This window comes from Centruroides sculpturatus, unplaced genomic scaffold (genome assembly GCF_000671375.1).
Source record: "Centruroides sculpturatus isolate CEXI.00-Female unplaced genomic scaffold, Cexi_2.0 scaffold1151, whole genome shotgun sequence".
In the NCBI taxonomy this organism is placed as follows: Eukaryota; Metazoa; Arthropoda; class Arachnida; order Scorpiones; family Buthidae; genus Centruroides; species Centruroides sculpturatus.
In genome coordinates this window covers 75,405-98,363 of record NW_019385953.1, presented here as the reverse complement: position 1 = coordinate 98,363, position 22,959 = coordinate 75,405, and the positions used below count along the sequence as shown (strand labels likewise).

The 22,959-nt window shown below is 25.3% G+C and overlaps 1 protein-coding gene across 1 annotated transcript in view; it reads left to right on the top strand.

Annotated features, from left to right (window-relative positions):
- Window positions 1–22,959, top strand: part of LOC111612783 (midasin-like) — a 104,884-nt gene that overhangs the window by 13,088 nt on the left and 68,837 nt on the right. Inside the window, exons 4-21 of the mRNA XM_023354038.1 lie at window positions 1,680–1,796; window positions 1,890–1,974; window positions 3,532–3,655; window positions 3,728–3,882; window positions 5,856–6,046; window positions 9,911–9,929; window positions 10,035–10,225; window positions 11,921–12,249; window positions 15,599–15,731; window positions 15,839–16,088; window positions 16,513–16,676; window positions 16,786–16,947; window positions 19,409–19,560; window positions 19,689–20,053; window positions 20,149–20,310; window positions 20,856–21,028; window positions 21,107–21,312; window positions 22,308–22,450. Of these exons, the coding sequence (XP_023209806.1) occupies window positions 1,680–1,796; window positions 1,890–1,974; window positions 3,532–3,655; window positions 3,728–3,882; window positions 5,856–6,046; window positions 9,911–9,929; window positions 10,035–10,225; window positions 11,921–12,249; window positions 15,599–15,731; window positions 15,839–16,088; window positions 16,513–16,676; window positions 16,786–16,947; window positions 19,409–19,560; window positions 19,689–20,053; window positions 20,149–20,310; window positions 20,856–21,028; window positions 21,107–21,312; window positions 22,308–22,450 (3,121 nt within the window). The remainder of the gene's footprint in view (window positions 1–1,679; window positions 1,797–1,889; window positions 1,975–3,531; window positions 3,656–3,727; window positions 3,883–5,855; window positions 6,047–9,910; window positions 9,930–10,034; window positions 10,226–11,920; window positions 12,250–15,598; window positions 15,732–15,838; window positions 16,089–16,512; window positions 16,677–16,785; window positions 16,948–19,408; window positions 19,561–19,688; window positions 20,054–20,148; window positions 20,311–20,855; window positions 21,029–21,106; window positions 21,313–22,307; window positions 22,451–22,959) is intronic.

Here is a 22,959-nt window from a genome sequence, read left to right as displayed (position 1 = left end):
TTGTTCCATGGGAAATATTCTCTTTGCTATGACAATGTCAACTTATTACTATTATCAATACATTTGCACTAATAAAGTTTCATTTGACTCCAATACCTCCTTCTTGGTGCTTAACTTTTTTGTCAATGAGTGTACTTTTTAAACTTTTTTAACTTTGTAAAGAATCTAAAAATTTAATGCTATTGCATGAAATTCAAAACAACCGAAGAATAACAAAAATTATTTCATAAAGATTTTTTTATATTTAATAAAGAAAATATTTTTTATTTATTATATATTTTAAGTTAGTGAATATTTTATTTATGATTATCTTTATATAATGGTTTTATTGAATAACTTCTTTGAATTTAATAGCAATATATAGCTATAAAGCACTTGTTCATAATGTTAATTTTTTTTTTTAACACATTTCAACTGTTTAACTTATTTTCAACCTATATTAATGCTAATTTTAACTAATTAGGATTGAAATTTGACTAAAGATGTGTGATAGTGCTGCCATCTTGTATAAATATTAATAATTAGAAATTAAGTTTGAACATAGTTAAATACTTTATAAAATTCTGGAAGAAATCAACCTAGAATGAGACATGAATTGACAATTTCTGCAAGCTAAGTAGATCGATCAGTTTTGCTATTAATGACTGATCTTCATTCTCAGATATATATTAAACTTTTTATATAATGTCCATAAGTCATCATTGACTAAGTGATGTTGAGGATCTATAGATGTTGGATGTTCTTAGTCAACCTGGCAATAATTAACTAGCATAGTTATGTATTAAGTTTAAGTTAATATATCTCTGGAAGTATAGATCAGATTAAAAATCCAAGTGGCATAACTGGTAATGCCCAGTTTTCAGGAGTTGAAGATTCGAATCTCATGCCAGATTAAGCTTTTCTTCCAGAATTTTTCGAATTATTTAATTAAACTCAAAATTAATTTCTAATTATTAATGGTAATTTAAGATAACGGTACCATTACTTATTTTTAGGTCAACTTTCAAATTTATTTAATTAAAAATAATTCAGAAGGTTATATTTAGGTTTGGAAAAAAATCAGACTTTATTTACTATTTATAATTTTGTTTTCTTTTTTTTTAATAATTTTCTTATCATTTACTAAATTATAGAAACACCAATTTAATATTATTATTGAAATGAAAATATTATTTTGATAATATATTCAAAATTAGTTTATAGAAATTTCCATTAATTGATTTATAAATTGTTTTATGTATGCTTGTTTATAAGTTCATTAAAAGCTTTGCTGTCAGAATCAACATTAAAATAATCAAATTTTTAAATGTTTTGATTACCTGGTTGATAAATTTATCTTTGAATTAATGTCATATAACAATAAGATTTTTTCAAGAAATTGTTAAAATGTCAAAATAAACGGTATGGCAAATTGTTTACATTTAAAAAGAAGTCAAATACGAAGTTTTAAAAACTTCAAATTTGACCTTTTTTTGAAATTTACAAACAAATATTTAAAATCTTGTAAAATATTATAATGTTTTATTAATTAAACTTTAAATTACAGTTTCACTTATATCTATGTATTGGTTGTTCAAATTTTCCAGATAATTTGATAATAGAGAGTAAAGTTTTCAATACTATGAAACTGTTTTTACCGTAATAAAGGTTTTGAATTTAAGAATTTTGAATAATTTCAGCCCTTCTGTTCTTGATCGCCTGAATGGGTTATTGGAACCAAATGGAGTTTTAACACTAAGTGAATTAGGTGTAATAGGTGAAGAAGTTCCAGTTATTACACCCCATCCAAATTTTAGGTTTTTATATAAATATATAGTTTTTAAAATTTATATTATATAAATGGTAATTAGGCTATTTATTTAAAAGATAACTAATTATTTTAATTATAGACTTATCTTTGCAATGAATCCTAAAAATGGAGAAATTTCTCCTGCTATGAGAAATCGTGGGATTGAAATATATATTCCAGGAGAGGTATGTCAATCAAAAATACTTATTTCAATGAATTATAATTGTTAATCTAAGCTTTATGATTAAGTGTAATATTATCTTACATAAAATTTTTTTATTAAAACTTGCAAGTCAAAACTATTATTTTTCAAAGAGCTATATAATTATTAAAAATATATGAATATTAAAATTATTTATTTTTATGAAAACAATTTTTCTGTTTGAAGATGATCATATCTAAATACAGAAAATCTTCGTTAGTTTGAAATTTAAGGGACAAAATAATTGAGACTTTGAATTATCAAGTTTTGAATTATCTGAGATTTACATATTTCTGTACAGTATGTCAAATGCCAGATAACTGATGTAATTTGTTAAGCAAATGGAATACAGCTATGTATATAGAACACTATTTTCGTTAATTAATAAATAATAATATAAATAAACTGCAGGTAAACAGCACATGTCCAGTGAGAACTTGACAGGTTGTCAGATAGATTTTATAAAAAAGTAAAGCAGAATTCCTCAAACTGTAGCTCTAATTATTTTCAAAGAGGCCCATAAAGTAGTAAGTTGCCCAAAAGTAGTATCATAGAATCCTACAAATGTCTCAATCTACTACTTGTAGCCCAATCTTGCAATCTCAAAAACCAGCCATATTTTACGAAATAAGAGAAGAAAAGGGTAGTCCATAGGTAAGGTGACACCTAAAAATGTGTTACTTGTGAAAACAAAGCCATATTGACCAGATTAGAGTTATTCTTGGTTTATTGTTTTTTTATAGTATAGAGTCACTTCAGTCTAAATGAATGAGTTAACATATGCATATCACAGTTCAGACAGAATGTTCACTTCGAATTTTGAAGTAGCTGTATATTTCAAACTAACCAAATTCCTTAACTTATAAATCTCTATATCCCCTGCCAGGACAAATAGTACAGTTACGAACTAACAGGATGTTGAACTATCCAAGTTTGAGTTAACAAGGATTTCCTGCAGAAACATTATATTCTTTCTTGAAATTTCAATGAGAAAATAAATTACATGATTTTCATTTATTATAAATCAATTATCTACTGTATGTGCCCATTGAATTTCAATTGTTTTTTTTTTATAAAAAGTTTCTCTGTGAGTTCTGTTTTCCTGTCCAAATTAAAGCAATATATACAATGTGCATGGCAAAAATGCAGAAATGAATGGCCCTTCATCATGCAATGAATCATTTAAATGCCTTTTCTGTAAAACATGGCTGATAAGCTATTGATGTATCCCTTATTGTTAGTGGTCCTAACAGACAATTGTTTGTCAGAAATGATTTTACTGTATATAGAACATTACATTTTCCTGCACGGTGCACTGTTATTGTGTCTCATTGCATGACACTTGCATGATAGGATGGCAGTTTGCTGATTTACAAGTGACATAAGTTTCAGCTGCTAACATTTCAAGGTGTTGATTTCACATAGGTTTTGTTTGTTGCTTTTATTTTGGACACCAATGTACATATATATATATGAAAGTTTTTGTTTTGTAGTTGTTGTTATAATTCTAATTATTGAACATTATTTTATTTATTAATAGGCTGATGGTCATAACTTTGATGACTTTGATTTGTATACATTACTCCAATGTAAAGGATTAAATGATTCTTTGATAATATCTGATCTATTGTGTACACATAAAATGATTTTAGAAGAATATTCAGGTAAAAAGCTTTACCAATAAATTTATGTAAACATTTTTATTTATTAATGAGCAAATCAAATGATTTAATTAGGTAATCAAATAGAAGTGCCAACAGTTTTGGAATTATTACAAACAACTTCTTTGTGTGTCCAGCTTCTTCAATGTGGTTATCATCCAGAAAATGCATTTATAGAAAGTTGTAATACTGTTTATGTGAAGGGTATTCTTAATCATTTTGTTAAACAGGTAATTTTTATCTATAATATTTCTATATTAAATCTTAAAAAATGAAGAATTTTATATAAAATATAATGGAAATTAAATAAATTTGAAAGCTTTTCTTTTATTCTTCTGCTATAGAAAATTTGAATAATATGTTAATTAATAAGTTAAACTTTGGCCCTGAATGTCAAATATTTAAATAAAAATGTTAGCAAAATTTTGGGAATTCATTTGTATTATGAGATATTTGTAAGACAACAAAAACTTTAATTTGTAGCATATTGATCATGTTTGTAGTATACTAAATTAAAAATATTTTAAATATTAATATTCTACAAATGTTATTCAAAATAAATGCCAAAATTTTTTCATAAATGCATATTTTTTTCTTTTTATCATCTAAAAGATAAATGGTAACTATATGGTCATATAACATTTTTGTAGCATTTAAAAGCAGAAATAATGATTCTACTTATGAAATAGATTTACAATGAAGAATGCTTTTACATATAAATGCCAGATTGAATAATTTTTAAAAGAAGTCTGTCAAATTCTAATTTAAAATAAATGTTTAAGGTTTTAGGCTATTTAAATACCTTGAATGCAAAAATATTCAAAATATAACTGGATTTAAAATATCATAATTTTTTATGTATAATCCACAGTGGCTTATATACCCTGCAGAAAATTGCTAGAGCAAAAATGAAAGAATTGCATAACCTACATCACATGTACCCAGCATTATGAAAGTTGTTGAAAATTATAGAAACTAAAGTCTTCTGTTTTTTCATTGTTTTTTTCATTTTATTTTTGTTACAATTGATTATAAAAATGTAATTATGAAATATGTGAAATAGAATATTTGAGAGAGAATTGCCTAAACTGAATTATTATTATTGATAATATTTATAGTATAGGTGATGTTTGAAGAAACAGGTAGTGTTGAAATGAATCAAAGATAGCATTACCCAATATTGTTGTTGATAGAAATGATTTGTCTTAATAGATAAGAAGGCAATAAGTAGTAGATAGAGTAATTTTCATTAATGTCATAATTGTTGACTTTACCTAGAAAGTTGCATATAGATTCTACAGTATTGATTGACATGGTTGTAGAGCTGATTTGTTTAGTTCTTATTCACTGTAGAAAAACTAAAAACTAACATTTACTAAAATCAACTCTTATTTTCTAACATTTTGTGAGAGTTATTGTATGTATTTAGTAATATGTATTAGATTGTAATTTGTGAAAGTTATATTTATGGCAATTCCCCTCTTTTTATATAATATCAGTTTTCAAGGTACAAGTTTAAGTAACAATGTTTAATAATATCAATTATAATATGGATTGACATATAGAAAATGAGAGACAACTAAAGATTAATCATATATCACCAAAGACATGTTTTTGATGGTTCCTGGAAAAAATGTGATGGCAGATGAATATGTGTAATGCAAAAAAGATTTTTTATATATCTAAAGATGCTCCTGGTAAGTTTGGAAAAAGGAAAAATGCAACAGCTTTTTCTAAGTGAATTGGATGAGTTTGTAATTGTAGTTTAAAATCAAGAGATAATCCCAACAACAAATAATTTATACTGACTTTCAAATTGACTTTTAAACAGATAACCTGCAGATATTTACAGGAAATTATGGTATACATCAAATTATTTTAAACTTTAAAAAATATAACGTAATAAGAGATTAAAATTGGTAATCATTGTAACACTTAATATCCCGCAAATTAAGATGAGTTTGTGTTAATTTAATTCTGAATGATTAGTGGCCGAAAGTCTTTATTATATTAAAATGACATTGAAATTACATTTAACAATATTACTATCTCTTAAAATTATTTTATTCTGTTTAGTAGGAATACATTTTCAAGTTTGGTTTGCTAAAAGTATTCAAATATGAATTGATTTTGTTTAATTAATTAATATATAGCACTTAATTAAGTTACTGTTGTTCATTTAATTATTTTTTCATTGTTTTAGAAAATTGAAATGTGTTTTAAAGAACTCATTTCTGGATTTTCTACATTACATAATTACTCTGATACAAATATCCTTTCATCTCTGATGCCATCAGCATTAGAATTCTATATGGATCCTATTTTGGCTCGCTTGAAACAAGAGAGTATATTATGCAACTGTCTCCTTTATAATGTTGAAAATAATAATAAGATGTAAGTATTTCAAGTGTTAACAAAATTTCAAAGCTTAGATTTAATTATTATCTTTATGAAACATTAAATTTTGTTTATTAGTTGTTGTAATAAGTTTATAAATGTAATATATTTTAGACCAAAATAATTTTTAGTTACTGTTGATAATTATAGATTTTGTTTGTATAATATAGATTGTAGAAGTTATCTAAATGTAAGATAAACATAACATACACATAAACACAAACAAGCATACTTAAACACATTTATGAATTGAGGCAAAATTTTAAAATTTAAACTCTAATAGCCAAAGTTGTATTCTTAGGCTTTTTAATATACTTGGCTATTCATACAGCTATCTTTCATGTAGCAGGCAATTCCTACAACAAGGTTTTGCTTTAACATGGTTTGAGAATTGGGGAAATGCCCCATACAACAAGATTTTGCTCTATTGTGGTTCAAGAATTGGAGCTCTATACAAAACATCACAACTGTTAAGTGCAAACACCAACATTTGTTATTTTTTTATTCAAACGAGTATGTGTGTTGTCTTGTATTTGTCCATGGATTTTAGGATATTGAAATTGTCAATGTTGTTTTGTGCCTCTTGCCTAGTTTTCTTTAATGAGAATTGATTGTACAATTTTTTTCTTTCTTCTCCTAGCTTTCTGTTCTAGCATTCCTATAAACCAGGTGTTGTTGTCATTAGTGATAGTTCTCTAAATGAAAGTAAAAGACTGTCACTGTGTTTTTTTTTTATATATTATATTAAAAGTTACTACATACAAAGATTAAATTTATAAAGATCTCTTAGATAAACACAAGCCAAATGAAAATATCAGATTTTATGAAAAAAATAGAGAAAAATCAAGATGTTGCTGATACTTCAGATTAAGATCAACAGATATTGCTCACAATGTTCTTGTTGTTTGTGAATTTTTGGCCCAAACAACAAGAGAATTTGGCCAAAAATTCAACAAATACAGATGTACAGTACAAGCTCCATATTCACTTGATAGGGAATCATGTGACTTTTTCCTGTTTACTCAACTAAAATTTCCACCTTGTGGTTACTGTTTTAAATCAGTTTATTCCTTAAAACAAAATCTGTTGCAAGTCCTGAAATGAAAGTTGGTTTCATGAAAATGACTTTATAGCATGCTTCAAAGATTGGAACAAGTGACATGAGTACATTGCAGTGGGAGGGGATTACTTTGAAGAGGACAAAATAAATTTTAATGAATAAATTCAAATCTTGTATCTTATTGAACATTCCTGATACTTTTTGATAACAAGGATATATTGTATGGATTTTGTACACTCAGATATAAATACAGTATACATCTGGTAGCATTACAATTTTGAAATAACTTGTCAGGTTAAATTACATTAGCTGCCTATAATTTACTTATATTCAATATAATGGTGTGTATTTAAAATTATGTTATAATGTAAGTAATATAATTTGTATTTTTGATAATTTTATATAAATANTCCCCCAAACATATTTATGTAGCTAAAATTAGTTTTAACTAATGTTAAAAGTTAAAACTAGTTTTATCTAAAGTCAAAACATATACAGCAGTAAATTAACTAGGCAAAACCGAGTATAAACTATTAAAACTAGAATTTACTGCTAGTCAAAAATGAATTTGAGTTAAAACTAGTTTTAACTAGACAAAACGGGTTTTAACAAAGACATTTAGTATAAACTAGTTTCAACTAGACAAAATGGGTTTTAACAAAGACATTCAGTATAAACTGGTTTCAACTAGACAAAACGGGTTTTAACAAAGACATTCAGTATAAACTAGTTTCAACTAGTTAAAACGCGTTCTAACTAAAAACGGGTTTTGACTGTAACAGATATACTTGCATTTTACTATTCTAGCAGCTCATTCTTTTGGGTTACTCTAATGAAGGCAAAAAAATAAAAATGATTACATATTATATATTTGGTTTGTTCGTAATGTTAAATGTGTAATACAAGTTTTTGAATTGGGAATTTGGAATATAGTCTTTACATCTTCCAAGGACAAATTTTTTCATTTCAAAGTATTTACTAAAAAATTGAAAATAGTTTGTTTAAAATAGTGTTTAGTTTGATGAGAATAGTTATAAAAATTATTTTGTTTTGGTAGATGTATTTATTAGAGAATCTATTTTAAATTGCATTAATTCTTTCTTAATTTGCAGTGAAAGACTTTCTATTTCCAACTTGTTAATTTTATCATCTTAGTACTGAAATTGATTTTAAATTTCTGGATTTTATTTTGAATCACTCATAACTCAGTTCATCTGTAATCAAGAAATTTGGTTAGCCAATTTATCATTACTAAAATTAATTAAATTCAATATTTTATATCATAAATTGCTTTTGAAATGTCTTTATTCTCTACACAAGATCGCCATGAACTGAATTTAATTTTTCTAGCTCACCTGATGATTTAAAGAGATCACTCTGATTTTCTTCTGTAAAATTAGTTATCAACTTTGAATTCATATTAGATTATGTATCTTTTTGAAGGTGAGACTGATGACATGCTGTTATAGGACAACTTTGTTTGGATGAATATGTGTGCAATGGTTCAGAATTTGGTTATATGCTATAAATCACTATTAGAAGGAAAATTAACTTGTTTTTACAAATATTAATCAAATTAAGCTGAGTATGGTCTACACCAGTCATTGATATATCTTCAAATTAATGGTTTCAAATAAATACATCAGTTATTGAGATCAATAATAAACTCTATTATTTTTATTTTTTAACTCCAGATTAAATATTGATTCGTTTTTCAAAATTTTATTATAAATCTACAGAAGAGAAAATTAGTAGTTTTTCTGAAAAAAGATAGCTGAATCAGTTAGGAGAGAATTGACATTTATTTGTATTATTATATATTTAAAAGTTTATTGATAAGAAATATTATTTGATTTACAATAATTTATNATTGAAATGAATCAAAGATAGCATTACCCAATATTGTTGTTGATAGAAATGATTTGTCTTAATAGATAAGAAGGCAATAAGTAGTAGATAGAGTAATTTTCATTAATGTCATAATTGTTGACTTTACCTAGAAAGTTGCATATAGATTCTACAGTATTGATTGACATGGTTGTAGAGCTGATTTGTTTAGTTCTTATTCACTGTAGAAAAACTAAAAACTAACATTTACTAAAATCAACTCTTATTTTCTAACATTTTGTGAGAGTTATTGTATGTATTTAGTAATTTGTATTAGATTGTAATTTGTGAAAGTTATATTTATGGCAATTCCCCTCTTTTTATATAATATCAGTTTTCAAGGTACAAGTTTAAGTAACAATGTTTAATAATATCAATTATAATATGGATTGACATATAGAAAATGAGAGACAACTAAAGATTAATCATATATCACCAAAGACATGTTTTTGATGGTTCCTGGAAAAAATGTGATGGCAGATGAATATGTGTAATGCAAAAAAGATTTTTTATATATCTAAAGATGCTCCTGGTAAGTTTGGAAAAAGGAAAAATGCAACAGCTTTTTCTAAGTGAATTGGATGAGTTTGTAATTGTAGTTTAAAATCAAGAGATAATCCCAACAACAAATAATTTATACTGACTTTCAAATTGACTTTTAAACAGATAACCTGCAGATATTTACAGGAAATTATGGTATACATCAAATTATTTTAAACTTTAAAAAATATAACGTAATAAGAGATTAAAATTGGTAATCATTGTAACACTTAATATCCCGCAAATTAAGATGAGTTTGTGTTAATTTAATTCTGAATGATTAGTGGCCGAAAGTCTTTATTATATTAAAATGACATTGAAATTACATTTAACAATATTACTATCTCTTAAAATTATTTTATTCTGTTTAGTAGGAATACATTTTCAAGTTTGGTTTGCTAAAAGTATTCAAATATGAATTGATTTTGTTTAATTAATTAATATATAGCACTTAATTAAGTTACTGTTGTTCATTTAATTATTTTTTCATTGTTTTAGAAAATTGAAATGTGTTTTAAAGAACTCATTTCTGGATTTTCTACATTACATAATTACTCTGATACAAATATCCTTTCATCTCTGATGCCATCAGCATTAGAATTCTATATGGATCCTATTTTGGCTCGCTTGAAACAAGAGAGTATATTATGCAACTGTCTCCTTTATAATGTTGAAAATAATAATAAGATGTAAGTATTTCAAGTGTTAACAAAATTTCAAAGCTTAGATTTAATTATTATCTTTATGAAACATTAAATTTTGTTTATTAGTTGTTGTAATAAGTTTATAAATGTAATATATTTTAGACCAAAATAATTTTTAGTTACTGTTGATAATTATAGATTTTGTTTGTATAATATAGATTGTAGAAGTTATCTAAATGTAAGATAAACATAACATACACATAAACACAAACAAGCATACTTAAACACATTTATGAATTGAGGCAAAATTTTAAAATTTAAACTCTAATAGCCAAAGTTGTATTCTTAGGCTTTTTAATATACTTGGCTATTCATACAGCTATCTTTCATGTAGCAGGCAATTCCTACAACAAGGTTTTGCTTTAACATGGTTTGAGAATTGGGGAAATGCCCCATACAACAAGATTTTGCTCTATTGTGGTTCAAGAATTGGAGCTCTATACAAAACATCACAACTGTTAAGTGCAAACACCAACATTTGTTATTTTTTTATTCAAACGAGTATGTGTGTTGTCTTGTATTTGTCCATGGATTTTAGGATATTGAAATTGTCAATGTTGTTTTGTGCCTCTTGCCTAGTTTTCTTTAATGAGAATTGATTGTACAATTTTTTTCTTTCTTCTCCTAGCTTTCTGTTCTAGCATTCCTATAAACCAGGTGTTGTTGTCATTAGTGATAGTTCTCTAAATGAAAGTAAAAGACTGTCACTGTGTTTTTTTTTTATATATTATATTAAAAGTTACTACATACAAAGATTAAATTTATAAAGATCTCTTAGATAAACACAAGCCAAATGAAAATATCAGATTTTATGAAAAAAATAGAGAAAAATCAAGATGTTGCTGATACTTCAGATTAAGATCAACAGATATTGCTCACAATGTTCTTGTTGTTTGTGAATTTTTGGCCCAAACAACAAGAGAATTTGGCCAAAAATTCAACAAATACAGATGTACAGTACAAGCTCCATATTCACTTGATAGGGAATCATGTGACTTTTTCCTGTTTACTCAACTAAAATTTCCACCTTGTGGTTACTGTTTTAAATCAGTTTATTCCTTAAAACAAAATCTGTTGCAAGTCCTGAAATGAAAGTTGGTTTCATGAAAATGACTTTATAGCATGTTTCAAAGATTGGAACAAGTGACATGAGTACATTGCAGTGGGAGGGGATTACTTTGAAGAGGACAAAATAAATTTTAATGAATAAATTCAAATCTTGTATCTTATTGAACATTCCTGATACTTTTTGATAACAAGGATATATTGTATGGATTTTGTACGCTCAGATATAAATACAGTATACATCTGGTAGCATTACAATTTTGAAATAACTTGTCAGGTTAAATTACATTAGCTGCCTATAATTTACTTATATTCAATATAATGGTGTGTATTTAAAATTATGTTATAATGTAAGTAATATAATTTGTATTTTTGATAATTTTATATAAATACTAACCTATATTTTATATAAAGATAGAATTATATTAATTAAATTATCAACAACCATGAGGCAGATAATAGTGAGGGCTTATCTGTCTCACGGTTGTTGATAATTTAATTAATATAATTATACCAAGGGCTAGAAGCAACTTTTGTAAAGATAGAATTAGTTATTAGAAACAAAAATATTAAAACATTTGAATAGAAAATTTAAACTTTAGTACATTTCTCTAGGAAAAGAATTGTTGATGAAAGTATGGAAGATTTCACAGTAGACAAGACTCCATTAATAGCAGAATTACCATTTTCCATTGAATCAACAGAAGATCAAATTTATTTGATATGCTGTGTTGCAAAAATGTTCATAGAAACATCTACAATATGTGATTTTAGTTACCGAGAATTTTGGATTCAGCAGAAAGTTTCTCACCTGGAAAATAAATGTGAAATGTTCCAAAATGTATCCAGTCATCTGACTGTAATTTCAAAATATCTTTGTACAGTATTTGAATCTCCAATCATGCAGCAATTATATAACTATTTACAGAATTTTTCTAATTCAGGTTAGTATGTTAATCAATATATCACAAATTGTGAAATAATTATATATCACAATATGTAAAATTCAAAAGAAAAAATATAAATGAAAATGAACAAGCTGTCTATTGGCATTAACAGAACAAGATTTAATTACTAAGAACAAAATATGAGCACTTTTGACGGTATATAGCTGTCATCCTCGGGTACTGTGGCAGTTAGAACACAATAATTCAAAAAATAGAGAATATTTTCAATTTGCTCTATGAGCACAAGCAAGGAATACAAAACTTTTTTAAAATACAAAATTATATCATTACAAAAGAAACACAATATATGATGATAATAGTTTTTCAAAATGAACCAACTTAATATATACAGAACTAATTGACAGAAATACAAAAATGTTTTTTAGAGAAAAAAAGAAGGCACCAGTGTTTGTAGTTTTTGTATTTCTGTCAATTAGTTGTGTATTTATTAACTTGGTTAATTTTGAAAAACCGTCATCACATAAATTTCTTATTTCTTAAGATATTTATAGTCAGGAAGACAGGATTTTCTATTAAGAGAATTTCACTAAATCAGTGGATATGTTACAGTCAAAATGTGTTTTTAGTTAGAATGCGTTTTAACTAGTTGAAACTAGTTTATACTGAATGTCTTTGTTAAAACCCGTTTTGTCTAGCTGAAACTAGTTCTAACTCAAATTCATTTTTGACTAGCAGTAAATTCTAGTTTTAACTAGACAAAACGGGTTTTGTCTAGTTAATTTACTGCTGTACATGTTTTGATTTTAGATAAAACTAGTTCTAACTTTTAACATTAGTTAAAACTAATTTTATCTACATAAATATGTTTGGGGGAAATAAATAAAGTTATGTATAGTGATTCAGCGGAAGATGCCTAACATTTTGCTTATGAAGGAAATTACAGCGCTAATTTGGGTTTAGGAGCCCTCTAATGAAAATATCATATTCTGGAGTATGTTTTTCAAATAAAACTTTGGAGTTTATTTTAAAAAATTGTATACTGTGTTTGCAATGACGACTTTTTCACTGTCTGGCATTTTAGGCATCTCACCCCAAGTATCCGGGTGAGATGCCAAATGCCATTAGGGTAAGATAACAAATATAATTGCATAAAATTAATTTTTGAATTTCTTAACCAAATTTAATTTATTGCATATGTAGTACAAAGTACTTCATAGTAAGTATAACAGCACAGTATAAGTATTGTTAAGTTTCCGCCCGTTCTAACGTGTTCTATAGCTAGCTGAAAGCTTTTTTCAGTCCAAAAACTTTTTTGAGAAGTCCTTATATAATTTCTATGCATATCCTGCAATAAAACGAGAAAACAAAAGTTTATTAAAAATAGGCATATTGGAAATCAATTAACAAAAAATAGGCACGTTACCCCAAGAAAAATGTGGCATATTTTCCATTTGTTGGGGTAAGATGCCTAGTAGAGTCACATGCTCCAGCATGTCCGATCGGGATCGGCGGTAGCTGACAATGGAAACTTTAGAACCTTAACTACATCACACATTAATTGTTTTTAGCAATTTTTAATAAATTCCATTTTAACTTTTAGTTTAAAATTATTCTAGAAACATTTCACAACAAAAACTTCGTTCTTATCTAGCTTTTATTCTTCTCGGATGTAGAAAATGAAGTAACGGTAGCCAACTACAGCTTTCCGCACTCAATATTGGCCCAACGATTCATCATACAAATACATGACAATATGTGATGTCACCGTTTGAAAATATCAAAAATTAGGCATCATCCCCCGAATCACTCTATACGTTGCAGTCAAAACCAGTTTTTAGTTAGGATGCGTTTTAACTAGTTAAAACTAGTTTATACTGGATGTCTTTGTTAAAATCCGTTTTGTCTAGTTAAAACTAGAATTTACTGCTAGTCAAAAATGAATTTGAGTTAAAACTAGTTTTAACTAGACAAAACGGGTTTTAACAAAGACATTTAGTATAAACTAGTTTCAACTAGACAAAATGGGTTTTAACAAAGACATTCAGTATAAACTAGTTTCAACTAGTTAAAACGCGTTCTAACTAAAAACGGGTTTTGACTGTAACAGATATACTTGCATTTTACTATTCTAGCAGCTCATTCTTTTGGGTTACTCTAATGAAGGCAAAAAAATAAAAATGATTACATATTATATATTTGGTTTGTTCGTAATGTTAAATGTGTAATACAAGTTTTTGAATTGGGAATTTGGAATATAGTCTTTACATCTTCCAAGGACAAATTTTTTCATTTCAAAGTATTTACTAAAAAATTGAAAATAGTTTGTTTAAAATAGTGTTTAGTTTGATGAGAATAGTTATAAAAATTATTTTGTTTTGGTAGATGTATTTATTAGAGAATCTATTTTAAATTGCATTAATTCTTTCTTAATTTGCAGTGAAAGACTTTCTATTTCCAACTTGTTAATTTTATCATCTTAGTACTGAAATTGATTTTAAATTTCTGGATTTTATTTTGAATCACTCATAACTCAGTTCATCTGTAATCAAGAAATTTGGTTAGCCAATTTATCATTACTAAAATTAATTAAATTCAATATTTTATATCATAAATTGCTTTTGAAATGTCTTTATTCTCTACACAAGATCGCCATGAACTGAATTTAATTTTTCTAGCTCACCTGATGATTTAAAGAGATCACTCTGATTTTCTTCTGTAAAATTAGTTATCAACTTTGAATTCATATTAGATTATGTATCTTTTTGAAGGTGAGACTGATGACATGCTGTTATAGGACAACTTTGTTTGGATGAATATGTGTGCAATGGTTCAGAATTTGGTTATATGCTATAAATCACTATTAGAAGGAAAATTAACTTGTTTTTACAAATATTAATCAAATTAAGCTGAGTATGGTCTACACCAGTCATTGATATATCTTCAAATTAATGGTTTCAAATAAATACATCAGTTATTGAGATCAATAATAAACTCTATTATTTTTATTTTTTAACTCCAGATTAAATATTGATTCGTTTTTCAAAATTTTATTATAAATCTACAGAAGAGAAAATTAGTAGTTTTTCTGAAAAAAGATAGCTGAATCAGTTAGGAGAGAATTGACATTTATTTGTATTATTATATATTTAAAAGTTTATTGATAAGAAATATTATTTGATTTACAATAATTTATGAATTTTGAACAATCTTTTTAAAAGCTTTATTTTATTATCTATTCTGTTTTCAAAGTTGATAATTAGGAATGACAAGGTAATTCTTTAAAATTTTATTTTACAAAGGGAATTAGTTTGTTTAAAAAATATAATTTAAAGATATTACTTTTTATCTGTTTGTTAACTATATTATTATAATTCTTTTATTTAAGATAAGTTAAATGATCAGCTGATTGATGATATGTTATTGGATATAAGATGGAATACTGCATTACAGAAGAAAATTTTTATTTTATCAAAAGAAAATCAAGATTTATTATCAAGTCTTCATTCTTTTGGCAATAGGTATCATATATATATTTTTTTAATGTGTAAATTAATGTACTTGCATTATCATTATTTAATTAATAAATTAAAGAAAGGGATTAATTTTAAATATTTTTATTTCACAGATTTCAGCTTTTTCTGCATTATCAACTATTCAGGTTTATTCAGGACACATGTATTCATACAACAAAACAAAACAGAAATTTTTCTTTAGCTAATTTGTCTAAAGCATTTATTGAAGGGCGCATTATAAGAAATGATTTATCTCATTCTGTTATTCAATTTGTACTACCTCTTCTTTGTGAAATAGACAAGGAAATATTATTATTGCTTAATCAAAGAAATTATTTATGTAAAACAACTGATTTGTGGAAGGTAATATCACTTTTTTTATAATAATTCTTTTTAATTAAAATTTGAAGTGTGTTTTCTAAAATAGAACTTGTGATTCATATTTGATGATATTAAAATGGAAAATAATATATTTTTAAAATAGCATTACTAACATTGTTAACTGTTAATTACTTTTCTTAATATTGTCAGCTAATAGACAAAATTAATAAAGATCTTAATGCTACAATCATGTTTAGTTGCTAATAAATTATTAGTTTATTAATAGTACACATTATATATTAAATTAGAAATTAAATAAAAAATAGATAAATGATATGAATGTTAATGGTTAAAATTATTCTGCATCAGCTTTTTTCTGATATTCTCAAATTATATCAGTTTGATACTAAATTATAATAATTAAAATAAATAAATTTATTTATAATTATATATTTTTTTCTTTCAGATTATAGAAGCAATAAGATATTATCATTATTTTGTTGCCATTTGCTATGAAATATGTACAAAACAATCTATAAAACATCAACTATCTCTCTTGATATTACATTGGAGATGGATTGAGAAAAGGTTTCTTCCCTATTTGTTTAATGAAAATTCTAGAAATGAAAGGCAAGTATTTGATTAAAATTCTTAGTAATAAGTTCCATATTCAATAAATGATTATGTATATCAATATAATATTTACAGTACATTTAATTTTTAACATTTAACATTTCAGTGAAAATTGCAACTTGAAAATAATTGTTAATGACATCAAAAAAGCTTTAGAGCCTAATATATCAAGAATGCATGAACTAAAATTGAAATCATCTAAGTATTTGAGTTTTTGTGTGCCAATTCAAGATGAAATAGCAGCTTCTGTTTTTATAGATATACAAAGGTTTGTGATAAAGTTTTTATTTGTGTAGAAGATAGAAAATAATTAACGAATAAAATTTGTAGTTATTCTTTGTACTAAAATAAGTGTTTTTTTTTTTTCAAAATACTTATTTTAATACATAGAGAAAAATGCTTCATAGTTGTTGTTATTAGTATTTAGATTACAAAAGTCTAATTTATAAAGTTAAATATTAAATCTCAAATATAGTTCTAAGATAGAATAATTAGTTTAGTATGCTGCCAAAAATTATTATATTTCAGTGTAATCATTTTAGACATGTTTTGAAAACAAAATTAAAACAAATTATTTTTGACCAAAATATATCTCTAGTTTGGAACACTATAATATCTATTAATGGAATTAGATATAACAATGTATGGTATATATTCAGAAAGCAATTGGCATTAGTAAATATCTCTCATGCATTGTTGACAATGTTCTTTTGCACAAATGCAATGACTTCTATTCATTGGAAAGCTGCAGATGCTATTTTGTGAAAATCATAAGTTAGCATTTTGCTCCTATGTGTTAAGCGTGTTTAAGACAATTGAATGGCATGTAAATGTGAAATGTGGACTGCAGTTTATTTTCACATGGCTTCATTTTCCTGACATTCAGAAATTTGTTTCCAGACTTGTGAAGTTTATGGTGACAGTATAATGATTGATGTCATGGTTAGGAAATGGATTTGGATGTTCAATACAGGACTAAAGAATATACATGATGAAGTGTGAACTGAGTGATCATCTTTAGTGACAGATGACTTGGTGTATATAAAGTCAACAAAAAGTTCATGAGGACAGATAATTTACAAATTTTTTTCTTCTTTCTGTAGTTTTCTGATATTCCTAGGACTCTGTTATATAACATTGTCAGAAATCATTTGGGTTATTGGAAATTGTGTGTATGTTATGTGCCAAAGATGCTCATTGTGTGTGAAAACTAGATGTGCTGCATGTTTCTTGACATTTTTGATACATTACCATGAAGAAAAAGATAAAATACTGAACCATATTGTGATAGGTGAGACTTTAGTGTTCCATATAACACCTGAATCCAAGCAGCAATCTTTGCACTGTCTTACTGAAAAGCAGAGTTTAAGCAAACAGTTTCATGGAGGATTTCATGCATTATATTTTGGAACAGGTATTTGTTACTGAACGTCATGCCCTGAGGCACAATAATCAACTCTAGTGTTTCTACATTGAAAAAAATTGCACCATAAAATTCTGAACAAAAGGCACAGGATGTTGAGTGCCAGCATTATTTTCCTTCATAACAATTCTAAGTTGCACACTGCTACTTACATTCAAAGCTTCATCACCTCATTTGGATGGAAAATTGGGAAAAATAATGTATAGCAGAATCCTTTAGATACTTGAAGAAATTCTGTGGACTGCATTATTCTTTGCCAAATGGCCATTGAGAGCATTTATGGGGGTCCAGGTTAGCACACTTTCCTTTTTTCTTTTTATGACACTCTTTAGCCATTTTTTTCTTTGAACAAAAGAAATATGTGGAATGTTTCTTTATTATTAATTAGTAGTTAAAGATTTTGTTTTTTGTTAGTAATAATAACATTAATTTTATAGACATAGGAACCATTATGGCTCCTAAGTTTTGTCCATGTTCAGGGAAAAATCCCCAGCCTCCTCTCCTCACTGGCCCTGATGGACTGATGTGATTAATCAAAGGATTCAAATATTTGTTTATATTCTGAAAACCATTTACAAGCACCTCTTTAAAATGCTTTGAGAAAAGTATATTCTTCAGTTCAGTTTTTCATTTTGTAATAGTTTTAGCTTTCACTTCTTATGTAATTCATAATTTGCATCCTAGATTTTTTCTTATATATTTATAGCATTCATATTTGTTTATATTTGCTTGTCTGTCTCTAATTGAATATTTATAAGCATTCTTGACAATGATTTATAATTACTCAAAGACTTGTTATTTAAAGTAAGTCAATTAATGAGAACTTGGTTAATACTCAAGTAAAATAATGACACTAATCCCAATATCTAGCAAAAGAAAAAGAACTTTACTGCAAACAAATGTTTTCATTTAAATAAAATTAATATTAATTAATTTTACTAAAATATTATTTTTCATTTTTATTTTATCTGTGAACTGTATTGTACATATGTAATGTGAATCTTAGAACTGTACATATATAAAATATGTGTGTAAAGATGAATTTGATACAAAATGCTTCAAGAGACTGAAATTAGAAAGTTTGCATAAAGTTTGATTTACAGTTTTCAATAGTTTATAGCTAGAATTATTATTACTATATAGACTATGTACAATGATATACAAAATGCAGTTTGTGTATTAATGTTTTTATGTATTTACAAGCTGAATATAAAGACAAATTATTCATATAATTGAATTTATATGCAGTGAATTAGCTTTCATTGTAATCAGAGTTTTATAACAATTTATTTATTTCTTTTTTTAGACTCTCAAAAACATTAAATATTTATAATTATATAAAAAACTCAAATCAGCAACTTATATCAGTATATCTTTATGGATCAAAATGGATGGAGCAATTACAGAATTGTTTGGCAGTGCTTACTAATTCTGATTTACCAGAGCATATTAATAAAGGTAATAATCATTATTACATTATTTAAGTACTATATATAAATAAATATTAGATAAATAAAACTTTAAATATTTTAAAGTGCTTGTAAATTTATGTCTAATAATGTGATATATTTTTTTTATATATATAGCTAAAGATATGTTAAAAGTTATTGAAATAGATATGAGTAATAAAAAACTTCTGAGTAATCAAAATATGAAGCTCAGTGAAATTTGTTCACAGAATGTTAAAGTTTCTTGTGAAGAGTTGACGTTTCATGTACAATTATCACCAATGATGGATTATATTTATGTCATAGGAAAACAAAAATTGCTGTATCATACATTGTGTGATATTCATATTACAGTTTTACCAGAAAAACTTTTATCTTTGATTAATAACAAATTTAATAAGAATGTTTCAAGATGTAGTGAAGAGTTGCTCTGTAAAATAAACAAAGAAAATATTCTTTATCCCATTGAGTATGTTAATGAATATGGAATTTTTCAAAAAAATGTAAGAATTTTGTAATTGTATATTTATTTGATTATATTTTATGTAAAATAGCTTCATATTAATTTTTTATTTCTTATTATTATATTTTTACATAGAATGCTGTAATATCTTTATTACTAAATTTTTTTACTCATCTTAAATGGAGTCCTACATCAGCTTTCATATCAGAATTTTTAACATGGAATATTTGTGATACAGATTTATTAGAAACACTCATCACTAACAGAACAGAAAATATATCAGTTTGGAAAAAAGAGGTTTGTGTAATTTTTCATATCCTTTTAATTAAATTACAAGTATTACAAGATATTTTTGGATACTTAAAAAAGTGTAAAGAATATATTTATCTAAGTTTGTATTGTATATTTTAGATTTAACTCTTTAATGAAACAAAGTCAAAAGCAGAAAACAAACTGCAATTCAATTCAAATGTTTGCAGGTTTAAAAATTCAGGACAAGTAGAATTAAATTAATCCACTTGCAAATTAAAACCTATTAGATCTAATAGTTTATCTGTCTAAACCATTATGATGGTAATTACTTTAGATTTAATACACATAAATAAGATTTTAGAATATTAAACTAACACATTTTTACAAAATAAAAATAATTATAGTCAAAATAAAAATAGTTTTTCAATTGATTGGCATAGAAATTATATGAATCATCATTACGGTAATAAACTAATACTAACTCTTATCTGATAATTTTAAAATTACTTTGTAATACTTTGTAAACATAAACTAAATTGGGGTAAGTTATGATTATAACATATACTTAAATAATTTGTTTTGTTACACAGGGAACATTTATGCAACCAGTCCGGTTCTTTATCTTTTTGATGTTACAAAATGATTTTGATTCTGTCTCATTTACTGTTAGAAATTATTTTGCAAAATCAGAACAACTAAAAAAGTTAAACAGTCTTCTTTGGAAAAATGCACTTGATTTTTGTCATAATGCACCATCATTTAAGTATGTATTATATTATTGATTGATATATTAAATTTGTAAATTCTTACTATAATAAGAAAACTATTTTATTTTTTACAGATTAGTTAATGCACTTGTAGTAATAGTATGGTTTAATTATATTGCTTGGTGTTTACTCTCTGAAATAAAGAAAGATGTTCAGCATGTCAGTAGTTTGGATGAATTACATTCATTACTTTTAATGATAGATTTTCCATCTGATTTTTATAATATTGTAGAAAAAACAGTATATTCAATAAAAGAGTTATATCAGAGCATAATGGAAGGTGAGCAATGTTGTTTTATCCTTTTTAATATTATAATTGTTATTAATTAATAGATGCATTATGTTTTTCATACATGGAAATATTTTTTAAAAATATGGTATTCATTCAATGTATGATTTAATTCACTTGATAATGTATATAAAATGTTTAAGATTAATATCAATAACAAATTAAATTATGTAAACATATAAAAGATATATAAAAGAAACATACATTTCTCAGTTACATCTATGTCTGCAAAGAAACTATATGTAAAATTACTGTGTAATCATCTAATCTGAGTAAACAAAAAGCTCAAATTATATTATTAATATATATTGAATTGATATCATATTTATGTTGGCTTGATTTTGATCATTTTTAAAAAAGAAATTTTCATTTTCAATAAAATAAAAATTTAATTTATATTATGTAAAATCTTTATTGATATTTTATTAATTAATATGAAATTCCTTTAACACAAATGTTTTTAATTTCAAAAGCAGCATATTTAATTAAAATATAAATTTTAAAAATTATTGAAATTTTCAAGTATTATTTATCCCTTCTTAATTTATTTCATAAATTAGATAAACATTATTTCAAATAACAATAATTTCAATTCTATTTTATCTTTTGTTTTGAAGTTTTTTTTATTCAAACCATAAAAAAAAATAAGTTTTGATAATAAATTACAGGAAAATACTTAAAAGTTAATTACTAAATAATAAGAAAAATAACATTTAGTTATTAAACATAATAAAAAATAAAATTATAATTAAGTTTTTGAAAAACATACATTTATATTTTTTAATCTTTTATTTTATTACAAATTGTGTAATCATCAAAATGTGTTAAATATGTGTTTTTAAATATTTTTATATTTTCTTGAAGGCAACTGAGCAACTGAGAAATAAATTTTGATATAATTTTTTAAATTTATTCATATGATTCTTAAATTTAAAATATATATATATATATATATTTTGAGAATTTAAAAAATTTTTATCCTACAGGAGTGTCAGAATTTTCATTGCAGTGGATATTAGGAAAAGCATCAGCTTATGTTGGTCTTCTCACCTTTCAATTATTTATTCCTAGAGATATTGTTGATCCTATTCAAAAATGGAAAATAAAATTACATTATTTCATTAAGGAAGTAAGCAATAATTTTAATCTTAATTTAACTTAGTTATTTATAACATTAGTGTTTAATTAGCATTGTAATAAGTTATTTGGGTTATAATTGCAAGATTTGTTAAAATCCATGGAAAATTTTTAATGTATCTCTGAATATTGCATAATTTATGTTAAAATTCATTTTGATCAGATGTAAAAATTGACATTACAGATTTTGAAATATATATACAATAGAGCATCAGTTATCCGAATCAATTGGGGACTGGGGTTGTTCGGAAGATCGATACTTCGGATAACCGATTATGTACGGAAAAATATATTAATTTATCCCATCTTGACATTTTTCTCCGTTGCGTGTCGCTTTGCGTTGAATTTTTGTCGATGTTAAGCCTAACGAAGACTATTGTATCGTTAAAAATTATTTTTTTATTTTGTACAAAAAAAATAAATATATTAAAAAATATAAAAACAATAAAAAATTATACTTCAGAAGTTAATTTAGTATCAAAAACGTAAAATATTTGAGTA